General features: G+C 33.3%; 3 protein-coding genes across 4 annotated transcripts; 2 read left to right on the plus strand and 1 right to left on the minus strand.

Moving 5' to 3' along the window:
- Window positions 1–178: 178 nt before the first annotated feature.
- On the plus strand, window positions 179–6,897 carry mi (minus). Of its 2 annotated transcripts, none has more exons than XM_068763990.1 (7): window positions 179–1,441; window positions 1,944–2,329; window positions 2,997–3,152; window positions 3,722–3,853; window positions 4,509–5,073; window positions 5,371–5,546; window positions 6,010–6,897. In XM_068763990.1, exons 1-7 carry the CDS (start codon window positions 329–331, stop codon window positions 6,428–6,430), a joined length of 2,949 nt encoding a protein of 982 aa, XP_068620091.1. In that variant the 5' UTR covers window positions 179–328; the 3' UTR covers window positions 6,431–6,897. The 2 variants fall into 2 exon arrangements, with proteins under 2 accessions (XP_068620091.1, XP_068620092.1); XM_068763991.1 differs by having other exon boundaries at window positions 4,524–5,073.
- A 1,484-nt stretch (window positions 6,898–8,381) lies between these two features.
- Window positions 8,382–14,463, plus strand: LOC137921548 (calcium and integrin-binding protein 1-like). Its single transcript, XM_068764345.1, has 5 exons — window positions 8,382–8,510; window positions 10,924–11,026; window positions 11,170–11,317; window positions 12,682–12,806; window positions 13,856–14,463. The coding sequence occupies exons 1-5, from the start codon at window positions 8,401–8,403 to the stop codon at window positions 13,964–13,966; spliced, it is 597 nt and encodes a 198-aa protein (XP_068620446.1). The 5' UTR covers window positions 8,382–8,400; the 3' UTR covers window positions 13,967–14,463.
- A 10-nt stretch (window positions 14,464–14,473) lies between these two features.
- Window positions 14,474–15,856, minus strand: LOC137921549 (uncharacterized). Its single transcript, XM_068764346.1, has 3 exons — window positions 15,739–15,856; window positions 15,107–15,216; window positions 14,474–14,649 (listed from the first exon to the last, which is right to left on the minus strand). The coding sequence occupies exons 1-3, from the start codon at window positions 15,793–15,795 to the stop codon at window positions 14,496–14,498; spliced, it is 321 nt and encodes a 106-aa protein (XP_068620447.1). The 5' UTR covers window positions 15,796–15,856; the 3' UTR covers window positions 14,474–14,495.
- Window positions 15,857–16,514: the final 658 nt, after the last annotated feature.

Here is a 16,514-nt window from a genome sequence, read left to right on the forward strand (position 1 = left end):
TTTTTTCTTGATAAAGTGGCATTAATGTAAAATGTATATTTGTTATAAAAAAAATGTAATCTATTTTGAAACTGCTTAAGTAGCAGCAAGATCACATATTAAAGATTAAAAAAAATCAACTTTATAGTTAATGCATTAGTCTATGCCTCAGCATTGCATCGCACTGTTGGTGACCGTACACCGTACATATAAACTTTATTTTAAGAGTTTTAAGTGTTGTACAACACCATGTTTTAAGTGCAAATATAAAAATCCAATCTAAGATATGAAGATTTATTGCACCATTCGTGATTGTTAGTAATAAAAGTCAATTTTGTTTTTTTTTTTAATGTACAATGTAGTGGTAATGGAATCCCTAGACGACTCTAATTGTCCCTCTATGAGTGATAGTTTGTCTCTTTACGAACGATATATGCGTAGTTTTAACGTGGTGGACAAATTTGTCGAAGAAAACAACCATTTAGAACAAGCGGAGCCCGTGTCTTCTAGCACTTGTGATTACGAAAGCTCTAACAGTGGGGGTAACATTGACTTGTCAGCTGCGATTCAAGCTGATGTAGATAAACATTGTGTAGGACCAGAAGGTGATTGTAGTACCTTACAACTGTTGAATGATATTGACAATATTGCACATAAACCACATTCTAATTCAGAAACAGATTTACCCACTAAAGCCGAATCGTCCTGCACCTCCTTGGCGGGGTCATTGCTCGAGAACTCTTCCGCAACAGCGGAACTTTGTCTATTAAATGATAAATCAAACCTTGTAGAGGCCGATGCGCGCGCGTCTTCAGACTCTAAACCGGAGAATTTTAAACACACAGTATTCATAACCTCAACTATGGAAAACAGTAACAATGCAGTGGATAGCGTGCCGTTGTTTCGTGATGTAAGACACGCTGAAAATATCTTCAAATTACCAATAAGTGAACTTTCATTTAATGGAACAATAAAACATGTTCAGAAGTTAAAGCCTATTGTAGACCCTCTTACAGCACTTAGTACCGGCAATTCAGGGTTAGTCTCACTATCCGATCCTCCTACAGACCAGGCCGAGTGTTTTGCAAGCAGTAGTGGCTCTAGTAAATTATGTGCAGATAAAAACAATAGCGAACAGAATAGCAATACATCAGAAGATAAGAACACATGTGATGCTGGCAGAGTTGATAAAACAACTGAAAGTAGTAGGGATTCGCAGTATGAAGAGTTCAATAATAAAAAAGAGTGTGAAGTAAGAAATGAAGAGGTTAGCAATGCTAAATGGAACTTGGAACAAAGTTACTCTTCAATAGATACATCTTTTGATAGTGGGGTCCGATCACCCGACATGTTTTCTGATGATGATGATGATGATGCAGAATCAAATGCTCCACCAGAACCATTCTGGAATTTTCTTAAGGATTATGAAGCCTTTGATAAAAAGAAAGTCAGGAAAATAGAGGTAATCTTTTATGTAATTTATGCAGTTATATATAAATATATATATATATATAAATATATATATATATATATATATATATATATATATATATATATATATATATGTATATATATATAGTTATATTAGTACCTAGTTGGTTTATTGTTTGTAATGTAATGTCATAAAAGGTAGAATCTTCTAATTTTTGGATGTAATATTATTTGTTTAAAATTATATAGTTGCTTATGAAACTCTTAAGTTTGCTTGAATGCATGCATTACTTTTTTCTTCTATGGATTGTGTTCTTTATTGCACATACTCCTACCTCTCTTGTACAAAAGCAGTTAATCAAAGTATTTTGATTAATTGATCACCATATGAGTGAAAAAAATCAATTAGTTAACTTCAGTAAACTGGTTTCTTGACATTTTAATTTGTTAGCACAAATTACCTGATATATTAATTTGTGTTTTGAAATGTTTTTTAATTTTAAATTTAAAATATGATAAATATTTTTTGACAGGAAACATTACAAGGTATTCTGCCTCCCCCATCAGTAACAACTCTAAAAACAGATGTCACAGAAATGTTAAGAAAATACTACTGTTTCTTACCAGCATTTAATGATGACAAAATTAATGATATTGAAGCAAATTCTATGACACCAACAAAAAAGGTTTCCTTTATTCACATTCCTACAATCTCCAATGCACTAGAAGTATTTCAAGAGACAGCTAGCAATTCAAATGTGAAGACAATTGGTAGTAATATGAAAGATAGTAATAATTTAGATTCTGAGATGAACACAAGTATTATTGACAAGAGTATAGAGCTGAAAATGTGCACAGAAATTGAAGCAAGAAATACATTATGGCCAGATGTTATAAAATGCAGATACTTTGATGTGTAGTAAGTATACTTATCTTAATATAAACCCATAATTACTCCACCTATCCTTACTTTTATATTAGATCAAATATGCATTTATTTTAATCTAATCTTTTAGAATACTGTTTCTGTTCTTTTATTGTACTAAGAATTCATATATTTTCACATATTTGTTGCATAATTCAATTTATGTATTACATATCATCATATGAATTCGGTTGTCACAATGATTCATCATGGGCTACCTTCAACAAGTGACTACTTCACACAACCTTGACCATGTCATCAGACCAAGATTAAGCCTAAGAACAGTATGGAATATAAAATAATTTCACATTTCCCTAATATAACTCAATGATTAAATTTTTTATATTACCACAATTTCCTGTTGTGCACAGTGTGCCATTATAATTTAAAAAATGTAATAACTAGGAAATTGGATGACTTTTCGACCATTAATGTAATAAGGAAGATTTTTCTTGGCACTTGCAATAAGCATAGTATTCAAAGTTGCTGAGAATTGTACATTTGTCTATGTAAGAAAAGAAAGGGATAGTAGGGTTTTGTAATAGATAATGCTATAAATTGTTAAAGGAACTTGAAGGTGATATACATAACATCTGTTATCTATGTATATTCTACATTTTATACCTGTACTCCTATATTAAAAGAATGATGTTTTTTACAGCTACAATGTTTCAAATTATACAGAAAAGTATCAGTTATTACTTCAAAAGTACAGAGAGAGATTTGTAGGCGGTGAAACGGACACAAGTGTTAATATTTATTCTGGTGGGCTACAGTCCCCCAGCAGTGCAAGCAAGCGGAAAGCTTTAAGACTTAAGTATGTATATCACTTAATTATCATATTTTAATGAACCATACTTTTAAGTTGCAGTCACATTTGTTTTGTAGGATTAAAAAGTAACAATAATTTACTAAATTCATAACACCATTGATGTTATTCAACCATTTGTTAATTTATAATAATAGTGCATGTGTAATACTCTGGTGCTATTATTACTTGATGACATACAAATGTGCATTTCGGTTATTAGAATTTTATGTTCATTTACATTAATACATAAAAATTTACATAAATTACGTAAATGTTGTATTATTTCTTCATCTAATCTCTTAAAATTGATCCATGTTAATATTATTCCTATTTATACTTTTATTTAGAACAACGGTTTTATCAAAATATTGTTATATAAAATAACACTTAAATTGAATAAATCTAAATGTAGGAAAGAATGCAGAAAAGGTATTAATATATTTGTAGTAAGTTATATAGCATATATTAGCAGTAAGTTGAATAGTCGAATAATTGCATGTAAATTGCATTATGCAAGTTAGTAATGTTATGGGTTCACTCTTGGCAATCTAATCAAAAGATTGTTTATCTTTTAGGATGGCACAGGCGAAGTCACCAGGACGTCGCCTGTCTCATTTGGCGCGGCGGCGACAAGCATTTTGTAGCGCCGCCACTATAAACGAGAAAGCGCAGGCTTCCACGGCCAAGATGGTACTTATTGACAAGAAGTAAGTGTTCACATTAAATGTTAAATTTTTATATACATGTACTTTAAAGTATTTTTAGTTGGTTGTTAGAATAATTTTTCTTTGATTCCTCAACTTTGTATTTTAATATCTTCTCAATCAATGTACATAAAAATTGTAACAGTACTGAAAGTGAGTGATAAAAAGTATTCCTGTATAAATATTCTAACATGAGCTTGAAATTAATTTTCCACTTATTGATCTTATGCACTGGGTGTTTGGTTATAAGTGTAGTGTCTTTAGAAGTCAATGTTAAGCTTAACACTTTTTATCAATAACAATTACATTGCCTATTATTAATTTCACTGCTTAAAGTGGTGACTGAAATATGTCACTTTAAATATTTTTTTAATTAGAATGTGATACACCAATAACTGAATCTATCTGCAGGGACAGACACTATAGAATATATAAATTTTATATGTAGTAATACGAATTTGAAAACTCGTTTTCTCAGTATATTACCATTACACTATTTATAGTTTTTGAAATCGGTAATTTTTTGGGTACTTTATGGATTAAAGCAAAACTGTTATACATATATTCACTTTTTCAATGATTTTACACCTACAACCAATCACCCTGTATACAAATTTCTCAAATAGATTATATAAATAATTAAGCTATTTCTTCGAAGTTTCTTCCCGCACAGGAAGCTGATCAACTCTGCCGAGAGAAAGAGCCCACGCATGCGACGTACTCCTGGTAAAAGGACACCAGGACGCAAGACGCCTGGTAAGAAAACACCTGCGAAAACGCCCAAGACCAAAAGTGGAGGGTCTAGCCGGAAGAAAGCCATGAGAAGGTTACTAATGGACACTGAAAGCTTAACGCGTTCGCAGCCAACCAGGGAGACATTAAAAAGAGCCCTCTTCGTCAGTCCTGAAAACAGAAAATCAATACCAACCACGGCCAGTTCGTCTGTACCCTGCCAAGCTATGAAATCCAAGCGTGCGCTGTTCAGCTCCCCGGACAGGACTGCTGAGACGAAAAGTATGGATGGCACGGCCAGCGATCAATTCCTAAAGCGCAAACGCGACTGTTTGGAGGACGAAGTGGATAATGGCAGAAGTAAAATTGCAAAAAGTTTGTCATTTGGTGGTGACACTTATGACCGATCTCATACCGTCGCTTTCAATCGTCGAGCGTCTGAGATATTGTCCACGAACAACTCCACTGAATTAAACGAGACACACAAAAAGGTTTGTTAATATTTTATGCTTTTAGACATTTAAATGCCGGTATAGCCTTTTTGTTTTCATCATCATGCCAGCTGATAAATGCCTACTGCAAGGCATCCTCCATCGTCGCTCCGCGATAATCATTATGGTTCTATTTCCAGTAACTGTATATGAATAATATTGTATAGGAAATCTGTTTAATAGTGATAGATAAATTTGATTGTAAATAAGAAACACATAGGTGTCAAACCAGTGCTTTGGTTTGATTGAAATAATTTTTATTGTTACCTACCTGTAAGATTAATTAATTATTTCCAGAAATTACTGTGGGCCGTATCAGAAGCACTACGTGTTCACGGTTGGCGTATGTCGTCTCCGGGTTTCCGAGAAAAAGCTTCTTCATTAGCGCGGCTCACGAGGCGCCTGCTTACTCTGCCTCCCCACGCGGCAAAACTCGCGGCGCCCAAGTTATCCACTTCAGAGACCATGCTGAAGTAAGTATTAATTCAATATACTTAATTATAAAAATAAATATTTTGTTGTGATACAATCAACGAGACAAATTTGAGATTATATTTAATAAAAAAAAACTTAAAAATATTAAATGTAGGTGCCTACTATATCTCCAGGTTTGCTCTTTGAGCTTTTCTCTTTTTTATTTTGGTTATTATTACGTTTAGTTAGTAGTTTAAAAGCTGGTGATACAATTTGAAATAGAGGTATTGGTTTTCTTATGGTTTTTCTACTGTTGGGTTACAACTCTATGTGAGAAGATATTGGCTAATTATTAAAACATTTGGGTACAACCGCTATATTATTATTTTAATTTTCTATATAATGCAAAATGACATACTTTATATCATGATGGCATAATAAACAACTTTGATTGTATTACAACTTGGATTTTATGATTAAAGTAAATAGAAGTCTATTTTGATAGTAAATGTTTATTAACAGATTAGCACGGCAGTACGTTTACGCCATCATCCAGGGACGCACCGTAGAGGAATGTTTTCAAGATGAACAGATAAAGTTAGCAAATGAGTCCAACAAACTAACTGGATATATTTCAGCTACTGCATATCAGCAGTTGAAGGTCAAACAAATGTCAACCACTGAGACATTAACATCTCAAATTAAAGAAAATACTTGTTCCACTCTCTCTGTTAAACAGGAACAACCGAAAAGCTCTACGAAGAATATCTTACAAGATAAATTAGTTAATATAGATTCAAACTCTAACAGTAGTAGTGGAATTAGCATGTTTGATAAAGTCGGTTTGTACAAGTCAAACTCAATGCCGTCGTTCGAGGACGCTGCGAAAATGCGGGCCAGGAGACAAATTAGTTTCGACAGCGCGGACTTCCCTAAGAGGTGATGCAATTTGCACTGTGATATTAACTGTGTTTGTGATAGCTGTTAAATGATTTTTCGGGACTACATCGGTGTGTTTAGGATAAGCATTAACAATATTTTAATATATTGACTTGACTCTTAAGTAAGTATCAACTATTTATTTATAGGGAAATTTTAATATGATAAACATTTGTTTTACCTATTTCACACTTATTTTTAAAATTGTAAAACAATAAAAAGCAGGGTGTTTTACACAAATGCTTAGCGATAAGCCCGCCCTACAACATCATCGCCATCGTGTCAGTAGGTATACACTGACTGCAAAGCATAGGCCTCGTCTTAAGATCACGTCGATATTGCATTGTTGGTCTTTGAGAAGCAATGCAAAAGTTAGTGCTCTACAATTAACCCTAAAAAGACACACAGAAAAGCCATCCTCCCACTAGTAAGAAGTCCTAACTTTAGATATAATTTTTTTATATTTTGCAAATGTTAAGTACACCCAAAATATACACTTTGTAGTCTGATATACTGGGTGATATTAATCCTAAACTTAAAAAGCTACTGGTTATATAAATTGATTTATTCATCTATAGTATATGTCAAACAGAAGATATACAATATGAAGGTGTATTCAGCCAATTGCTAAGAAATTTATATCAAAATCTAAAAAAAATGATATCAGACACGTTTCTTCAAATGTTAAACGGAATATTCTTTTGCGAGAAGGGCAATATTACTATTTTTAATTATCATAGTGCACTGTTTATGAAACATTAAACACATCAGTTATCTTATTCCCTACTTTCAAATAGCTTTTATTGTTAATTTGACATATTTCACTTTTAAGAACATTTTTTTTATAAATTAAGCGCTTCCTGTATGTTACATTATTACTTAGTTTATTTTGTTACTATGCACGGACATATATTCAAATGAATTTTGCACTGTATACCGATAGTTTAGTTGTTGCATATAGGAGGATTAGTGTTTGAAGTGTAATTACATCTTTCCTATACATATAAAACTGTGAACTGAAATGTAACATAAGTGTGTACTTGGTAAATGTATGTGTGATCTCTGGTTTTCTAATACCTAAAAAATAAATTATATTTCTTTGGACATTGTGTTCTTATTTATTAAAAAAAACTATAGGGTTTTATTCAAGCAAAGACTGGATATAAATGGATTCATATAAACTTATCAGCTAGTATTTACTCATTATAACAAGCACTATTCTATAAAAAATTCCGAGATGAGAAAAGCCAAGGAGAATATAAGAATACCTGCTTGAGCGAGTGAGACTGGAATTTATCTGTAAATATTTCTAAAGGAAGCCTCTTCTACAAGTTCTTGGTCAAAAATATGTAAGTTATAATATTTAGCAGATCAAATCACTACCTGTATAGTTTTATTTTTACATATTAAAAGTCCTGGCCGACAAATTAGTACAAAATGTTATCCAACACCATATACAAAATATTCAGAGAAATATACGAGTATTGCTATACTTGATGAAGGGAATATCGAAAACAACATATTTCCTCAGAAAATTAAATGACGCATAACAAAATGTGTATATAAGATTTTCATGTTTTATTTTTAACTATAGGCAATACATAAATAAAAACATGTAAATAAACACAGGTATAAATTTCAAACACGGTGTTTGTTATTTCTAAGTAATAGAGCAGTTAGCAGCTTGAATGGTTATGACGTATGAGCAGTTTTTTCAAATTAACTTGTTCCAATGTGCAGTTATATGATTTTGAAATACAAAATATTTCCAAACAGCAGCATAAAGTAGGAAGTGCATTTGATTTTCGACTTCCTAATGTTCAATAAATATTATTAAGAGTGAACTTGTAAAAACCTACCTTATCTATAATCGAATTCTAAGTAAACAAGTACTGTAATTGTCGATAAGATATCTTCTGTAACTGCCCATTAATTCTTTTGTTTCACACGTTGACTGATACGAAACGTGAGTGTATGAAACAATTTCTAATAATGGGTGCGTGTCAATCGTACCCAGGTCTAACAGAAGATGTTTTAGAAGACTATACTACGCTAACTTACTTAAATAAAGGTGAAATTTTACAGTAAGTGTATTATTGATTTATAATTTCATATATGGTACTAAGTACAGGATATTTTAATCCGGAAGATAAAAATGTTCATATTGTTTCTTGGCGGTAGATTAATATTGTGTCAATTTTTGCAAATGACATTTACGGGCTGATTCTTTATAGATATAAAAGCTTTAATGAAGTGAATGTGTAGTTTATTTGTCAACAAAAAACTTTAAGGCTTTTACAACTATTTTCAATCACTTTATATTAGGTGATAATCTCTGGCAGTAATGTTTGGAGGGCACATAGTAAACAATAACAAATTTTTATACATATTAAAGTAATCTGAATTCGAGAACGCTTCTTACTATACTTATTGCCATTACATTATTTATTATATCTGATACCATTGATTTTGGTTAGGGTGTACCAAACATTAATTGACTGCAGATGAGCCATCCTACTTTAAAGCTTATTATAAATAGCCCAGTATATCCAGCGTTTTTATTATTAAGTTTTATTATTAAGTTGGTATTATTAAGAATGGTCACTGTTTCCCTTATTAGCATATAAAGTAGTCTCATCGGATTTAAGTTGTCAGAGCGTTGAAAGAGCTTGGACTAAATTTATTTAAGGTAACTAAGCATGATGGCTTTTTCTCGATTTCTATAATAGTGTGAAGAAATTACCGAGGCCTTCGATCACTTGGGCGGACGTTCTTTAAAACTTACTATGGCGAGAACATTTTTTTACAAGGCTTTTCGTTTCGTTCTTACAGGCCATTGGGAACTGTTGTCAAACTAAATCTCATATTAATTGACCCGCGTGGCCCAATAGCTTTTTCATATCAAGTTGGTTTTTGAAATATTTAAGAACTTAGAAAGAAAAACAACAATTATCACATAAAGAAATTTATTGAAAAAACCATCTATATATAATAGCTAAACTCAAATAGATTTTTGTAATAACCAAATAACATTTGAGTAAAAGATAAAAGCATATAAGCTACATACAATTTCGTAAATTTTAAACAGATTTATGATTTTTAATAGGCCTAAAGGGAAACTGAGTATTTTATAATTACACTCAAAGCATACGTTATCGAATTTCTGTGCCTAAAAATGTATCTTCATAACGATCTTAAATGCTTAAACGTGAATATTTGCAACATTTTTAAAATCACCACATAATGTAAAGTTTAGTTTTGTTCCGTCACTAGTAAAGTCGACAATATTAAAGTATGTTACGAGTGTAAATAGATCCTTTCTGCGAGAAACGATACTAACACGTTAGCTGCCACTCCGGTCACCGGTGACCGGACCCCTTCCTACATCTACGCGCCATTATGGTCACCGGTGACCTCAAGGCAAACCTGTTTTTGGAACGAATTTGTACGCCGGAGGATGCGTTTTTGATACATTTTCTGTACTGAAGTGGCCGGAGTGGCGCTGTAGAATACTTCTTTGGCGTGGTTCCTGCCTACCTACGTTTTTCGATTTTTTTTTCTTAAATTATAAACATGACAGTTTGTGATAAGTGAAGAGCAAGTTGTTTGTGCTCTTTCTTTGTATTTTTAATTAAACTTAGCATAGGAATAGCCTTAGCTTGGATTAAGAATAACATAATAGAAATATACTATTTCAATCTCAAATGTTCTACACCTACATATATGAGAATCATAAGGGTTCAAAAAGTTTGTTGAAGGAAAAATAAAACAACTTTAGTATAAAAATCACAGCGCAATAATTATTCAAAAGTATCAATCAAAAATAATATTAACATGTCTAGTTAAAAACTTAAAAATAACGATGAGATTGATTGAAACACGCCAAACAAAAATATGTTTCGTTTGGGCATTCTTTGCAGTATGTTTGTAGCATACTGAACAGAAACGTCTTGTGTTTCTAACATTGCCCTCTCGGTTTTTCAACTGGTGCTTCAGTCGTTTTGGTCTTTCAGTATTTTCGGGTTTTTCACTATCCATTCCTGAATCTACCAGGTACTCTATTAACTGCCTTCTATACCCTACTATACTTTCTCCAACTTTTTTATTTTCAGTGTACATAATCCATCCATTTACAACAGCTGTATTTAAAATAACTTCGATTCCTATTTTTTTATAATTTAACTGTTTTTCTTAATGGCGACGAATATGCAGCCAGAAGAGGGTGACCGGAGTTGCGGTCACTCCGGCGCCTTCGTAACGTTTTTACATATTTTCGCTTCACAGCGCCACGTAGGTCACCGGTGACCTCGTCAGGTTTTTTGAAAATATTTTGAAAACTATCGAACCGATTTCACTTTAAGTTAGATATATTTTCATATCTTAACATTCCACACCAAATATCATTTAAAAGTTTTTTTAAAAAAAAATATATTTCTTCTATGGCAGCTAACGTGCTAAACGAGCTTTAGTAACGTTTGAAAAATATTTCGTTTCTAGTTTAATGAAAAAATTTTACTCCATCGATCCTGATAAAATAGAAGCTGATTACCATCATAGATTTGCAAAAGATGTTATCGTAGACAAGTTTGACGTACTACAGGTGAGAATTACAAAAATAATTTTGCTGGAGGAATATTTATTGAACAATTATGTAAATTAATTATATATACGCTTGCAAATTTAATTACATGTCTTGTAATTAAAAAAAAATTAAAATATTACTATGTATTAATTTTTTAACAGAATAACCCATTCCAAGATAGACTATTTCGTGTCTTCTCTTCTAAGAACGATAATTGCTTTTCGTTTGAAGATTTGCTAGATCTGTGTTCGGCGATGAGTTCGGAATGCCCTACAGACGTGAAAGCCTCTTGGGCTTTTAGAGTGTTCGGTAAGGATTTGTTATATATATATATACACACATGTCATTGTTACTGTATATCAGAAAATAATAATGTGATTATCCATGAGATGCAAACATAATGCTGTGCCAGTGCGCATTGTAGAGTCAAGTTACTCTTAGATTCTAGATTAGTGTTAGCTCAGCAGTAGAGGATTGAGACGGGCGATGTAATTTACTTTTTATGCATTAATTATATACGATTGCATCAAGTGAAGAATTTATAATTTTTTAAATAAGTATTAGATTGTAATAGGGCATAAATGTAAAATAAAGAGCTAAAAACCCATAAACTGATTGAAATTAGTTACATTATTGTACTAAAGAAAAGTATATAAGATTACCAGTGGTTGGCCAGCGGTAGAAGACTGAGACATGATCGTAGGTCGCGGGTTCGATTCCCGGGATACAAATACGAATAATTCACAGTGTGAATTAATTGTATAAGGTTATCATTGTCCACGAACAAGTTTATAGAGGATGAGCTGGAGGATCCTCAGCGTACCAAAATAGTACATTTTGATCGCTATCTCGCCTGCCAAGCGTGGCCGATTATGACATATTCCCCATAATTAAGGGAGGCCTACGCCTTGCTATGGGTGTCTATGGGCTGAAACGACTCTTAGATTTTAGTGTATCACTTTACTATATCTTTTTTAATCATTGCTACACATTGGTTTTATTTTGAACTGGCTCTTACTGCTCATAAGTAACATTCTTAGATTTCGACTTAACCTCTGGGAAGCCTCGATTCGGATCTAGTCGTATTATACTGTTTTTTTTACGGATTGATGCACAATGGTGATATTATAATTCGTAGGTGTGACTTGGTCAGGATGGATCCTGGACCCAATGATCGTATGCCCAGAATGCAATTTAATGAATTATGATAGAATTAAATTTTACTACAGAACATTATATTGCGTGAACATATATTGCAAAAGAGTTTACGTTTGGCGTACGACAAATCCATCGATCTTTTAGCGAAATCAATGCGGGCGGCAAATGTCTAACATTTGCAGCCCGCATTTAAATAATTATGATGACACTGATGTGTACTTTACGAAACTTTACGAAAACAAGCACTTATAAAACCGCTTAGTGTTACCGAAACCGGTGTACCGCGCCTTAGGTTATATTATATAGTATATGCACGGTGAGACTGAAGGAGTATCGGTCACTCCGTCTCGTTAGTCTGCTGTTCTATCTCTTTTTTCCTCAGCCTCCATCTCGCTGCGCTTTCATAAGGCGCAGTACGATGGTTTCGGTAGCATTCAAATCTTTTTTGAATATTTCATCCTTTGCTTTATTTTTCATCCTTTGTTTATGATATGAAATTAAAGAATTTTTGACAGATTTGGACGAAGATAATCAAATATCTATAAACGATATAAATGATATAATTGACCGCCTGACGGGTAGTTCGAAAAGTCGCATTAATTATCTTGACCACGAATCTAAAATGAAAATTGCGAATGTTGTGAGTATTTATTTTATTGTTATTCATCTATATATATTTTAACTTACTCTCCCGCCTGACTCTATACGGTAAAATTATTTTAATCAACCTGGAGGCTATATACCATAGGCAAATCTAGGACACTTTTTGATTTTATTTCGTCAAATATTTGACAGCAAGGATATAGATGTTTTAACTTCATCTATAGTTGATATGGGAAAAGCAATTTTGTTTACTATTGTTTTAGCAATTTTACTTACCATAAAGAAAATATGAAAAAAAAGTTGGATTGATTGAGCCATTTTCGGGTGCCGCGATTATTAAAAAGTGTGGCGAATCTTTTAGCGAAAATTTGCACTTGGACAAGTGTGCGTGAGAGATACTTCACTTATTTACATGACATCCTTTCTTCCATTGGATAAGATGCACAGATTAACGTGTCCATACACGATTGGAATCCATTTAACCCCCACTAAGCGTTTTAATAATACTTTTATAGTACAAACAGCCAAGGTATAGAACAACCCGTTGGTGTCGTTGTTTCCAGCTAACCATAACTTGGGAGTTTTCAAGTCAAGAGTGAAGAGGTTTCTTCTGGACAAGCAGGCAGCATCGTAGACCTCATCACTGAATATCAGTGGAACTGAGGTCAAAGGTGCTTTGCCTATAGTCGATAATTTTTTTTTATTATATAGATTGTAGCTACCATGGTATAAGATATATACAACTGTTAACCTGTGAATTCCGACCGTTTTAAGCAAAAAGAGAACGTCGGCGTGCCATTCGATACGCTGACGTTCTTTTTTCTCGTGAATATATAAATGGCTACGTGGTTTTGTCAATGCAAGCCAAAAACTGAGTAGCCATAAGATAACATTACTTCAGGCGTCAGGTCTGGCGTAGTTTTTTTTTAAATTAGATTATTAGCCTTATATTTATTCAAGCATTCTGTAAAAGTATTCCATTTGGAATAACTATGGGTTTGCTTTATACAACAATGTTTAACTCCAGTGAGGGTACACATATTCACTCTTAATGTACTCTTATTGAACTCAAAATTTTGTTTTCAGATATTAGATGAAATCAAACTGGATAACACTGATGGCATTGGTTTGAGCGAATTTAGGATCATTATGTCCCGGATACCCGAATTTCGCACATCTTTCTATTTCAGAGTCTAGATGAATTCAACGGTTTCTTACGTATTTACGCGAGTATTAGTTATGTTTACATTATTCGTAATCTGCGCACTATTTAAGTTTTTATCGTTTATTATTTTAGGAGTATGTTAGAAATTTAAAATAATGTATGTAAATGTATTATCAATATGTCAGCTGATAGACATCCACTCTAAGACCTATGCATAAGACCGCTACGATGTCTAGTATTACGCTGTCTGCACTGACTTCCCGCGACTTAGACCATGTCGTCAGTCCTGGTGGACTAAGTAATTGGATCCCTACCTACGCCGTGTGTACAGGCTCACGGTAACCACTCAAGAACCTTTCGACCTCAACGGCCGTCGGTATATAGCGTTTTATAAATGACGACCTTTTTAAAAAAAATTACTAAAATAGTCGCATTAAATTTACAAAGATCGAAATGAATGTTATTAAACCTTTCTGTAGTTAACTTTAAATTAATATGCTTTGTTTAATTAAGTAACATTTTTATTAAAATTGGTAGTACAAATTTGTGTTGTTTTAATTTTCAACGGATGAAAGCCTTGCAGGCGGCTTTGTTATAGCGAGCAGCTAGAGTACGGTCGGGCAAAGCCGGAATTCCGCTGGTACGACCTCGGTCGGTTGGCAACCCTACTGGTTGTTTGTATTTAACATTGGTGTCCGGGAATCCCAGGTAGGTTCTGAAAAGAAATTTCTATGCATTTCATCGTTTTTAAGCAATGTAACATACATCTAGATACTTTGGTGTCTGCTAACTACAATGCTACTACATAGACACATGCACTACTGGACATAGGCCTTTAGATTTCTAAAGTATCGGATGGAAACGGTCCTTACGGGCCTCAATAAGGCCGTCTGTCCAACTTGGCCACATGGCGTGCAGAACAGGTCCCCGCTAGGGCCTTAAGATTTTGGGGTGGAGACCACGGATTGGCAAGCGTAACGGAGAACGTCCATCCACAAGGTGGACAGACTTCTTTAAGATCGTCCGAAAACGCTACCCGCTAGTCGCATCCAAGCGGTCCTGAAAATCTATGGGTGAGGCTTATTCTGTACCTGCATTTTATATTCGAGATGAAAATGAGCTATATGATAAATCTGTGTGTAATATATGAATAAATAGCGAAAAAAACGTACGGTGTCATTTCAGACGGGCACTGCCATAAGTACTGCGGCTCATGGAAATACGCAAGCGGATGGCGTGAACAGGAATACCCTTTGTAATAGTTTCTATGCCGCTGACAGGACTGGGGAGAAATTAAGTATAAGAATTGTAGTCTGTTTTTGTTGAATTTAAATAAAATACGTGTAAAATACCAGGAAGTTACTAAGTCGGACGTTAGTAAGTCCCGTTGACATTTACAGTTACACCGGGTTAGAGCACTGAACGTCTTTATAGTCACAAAAACGTTCCTACATTTGAGTTGCTACATTTACTAATATAGCAAATAAAGAAACCACTAAGCTTTTACTTCAGTTAAGCGGACTATGCATTGACAAGTTCTCAAGGAGGTGACTTCGGCATTGATTGCCAATGCATACATACTAAATATTTTCGTTCCAGGGTATTCATGGCCAAACTTTAACTCGTAACTTACCTTACGTAAAAGTTAAAATTCAATTAGAATAGTTCAAGAATATCAATTAATGATTAACTTACACCAACTACCAATTTCGTTCGGTTTTGTAAAACTAGACAATTCTTATAATAGGTACTTCATATTAATAGATTGCTTTAACTAGTTTTAAGCAATTAAAGCTTTACGTACTTCATAAAATGTTTCGATTTCGTCCTGTCGTCCATTGTCGACGAAAAGAATATCCATCACATAAAAATTTATCACGTAAAAAGACCTCTTAAGCTAAAACGTTTTGAGAATTCAAACTCGGCGGTCTTGTCACATAGGATTTTTTTTTAATTTTCAGCGCGTTGAAGGTAAATTGTTGACTGATTAGACAGGCAAATTTAAATTTAAAAATCTTTATTAAGAATGTCACTTACGCACACAGTGTAAAAATAATAAAAGATGGAAAAGAAAAAGAAAAAAATTATAAAGAATTTTATTCAATAACTATTAATTTTAAATAATTTCCGATTATTCACAATTAATATTTTAAGCTTTTATCTGATATAGGCTTTGCAAGGAGGTTTGTTGAAACGCGGAGCCAAATTTCGGTCCGGTAGTTGTGGCATACCAGAAGTGCGACCACTTGAATGAGGTAAAATAGCTGGCTCTTTGTACTTTACATGATAGAACGGATAATCCAAGTAGACCCTGCAATTAAAAAAACAACTTATATTTCAGGCTCTTCCGAAATTAAACAGATTCAGAAGAAATCAAATTTGAATAGATGATACTCAAAAAGCTAAGACGTTAATTGTAAGAATGCACTATAGACTCGGGGTTTAAAATTCTCTATGCCTGTGCGAAAAAATATGTTGTAAATTTGCGATGACTTTATTATAGATTCGGTAATGTACTATACTCGTATATAATTATTCTAAACGCAATTTTTTAAACTGAAATTTAATGTCTAATGCTTT

This window comes from Battus philenor, unplaced genomic scaffold (assembly GCF_028537555.1).
Source record: "Battus philenor isolate CCGP_79_NKW_IND1 unplaced genomic scaffold, ilBatPhil1.0.hap1 SCAF_19, whole genome shotgun sequence".
NCBI lineage: Eukaryota > Metazoa > Arthropoda > Insecta > Lepidoptera > Papilionidae > Battus > Battus philenor.

What these genes read in the sequence shown, in the direction of transcription:
- mi (XM_068763990.1), top strand. Translation starts at nt 329, where the DNA reads ATGTACAATGTAGTGGTAATGGAATCCCTAGACGACTCTAATTGTCCC. An exon ending in CGGAAAGCTTTAAGACTTAA is followed by an intron (nt 3,153 to 3,721) that starts GTATGTATATCA and finishes TTTATCTTTTAG; the next exon opens with GATGGCACAGGCGAAGTCAC. An exon ending in ACTTCAGAGACCATGCTGAA is followed by an intron (nt 5,547 to 6,009) that starts GTAAGTATTAAT and finishes GTTTATTAACAG; the next exon opens with ATTAGCACGGCAGTACGTTT.
- LOC137921548 (XM_068764345.1), top strand. Translation starts at nt 8,401, where the DNA reads ATGAAACAATTTCTAATAATGGGTGCGTGTCAATCGTACCCAGGTCTA. An exon ending in TTGGGCTTTTAGAGTGTTCG is followed by an intron (nt 11,318 to 12,681) that starts GTAAGGATTTGT and finishes AATTTTTGACAG; the next exon opens with ATTTGGACGAAGATAATCAA. An exon ending in AAATGAAAATTGCGAATGTT is followed by an intron (nt 12,807 to 13,855) that starts GTGAGTATTTAT and finishes TTTTGTTTTCAG; the next exon opens with ATATTAGATGAAATCAAACT.
- LOC137921549 (XM_068764346.1), bottom strand. Translation starts at nt 15,795, where the DNA reads ATGGATATTCTTTTCGTCGACAATGGACGACAGGACGAAATCGAAACA. An exon ending in AAATCGAAACATTTTATGAA is followed by an intron (nt 15,217 to 15,738) that starts GTACGTAAAGCT and finishes ATTTCTCCCCAG; the next exon opens with TCCTGTCAGCGGCATAGAAA. An exon ending in TGCCCGTCTGAAATGACACC is followed by an intron (nt 14,650 to 15,106) that starts GTACGTTTTTTT and finishes ATTTCTTTTCAG; the next exon opens with AACCTACCTGGGATTCCCGG.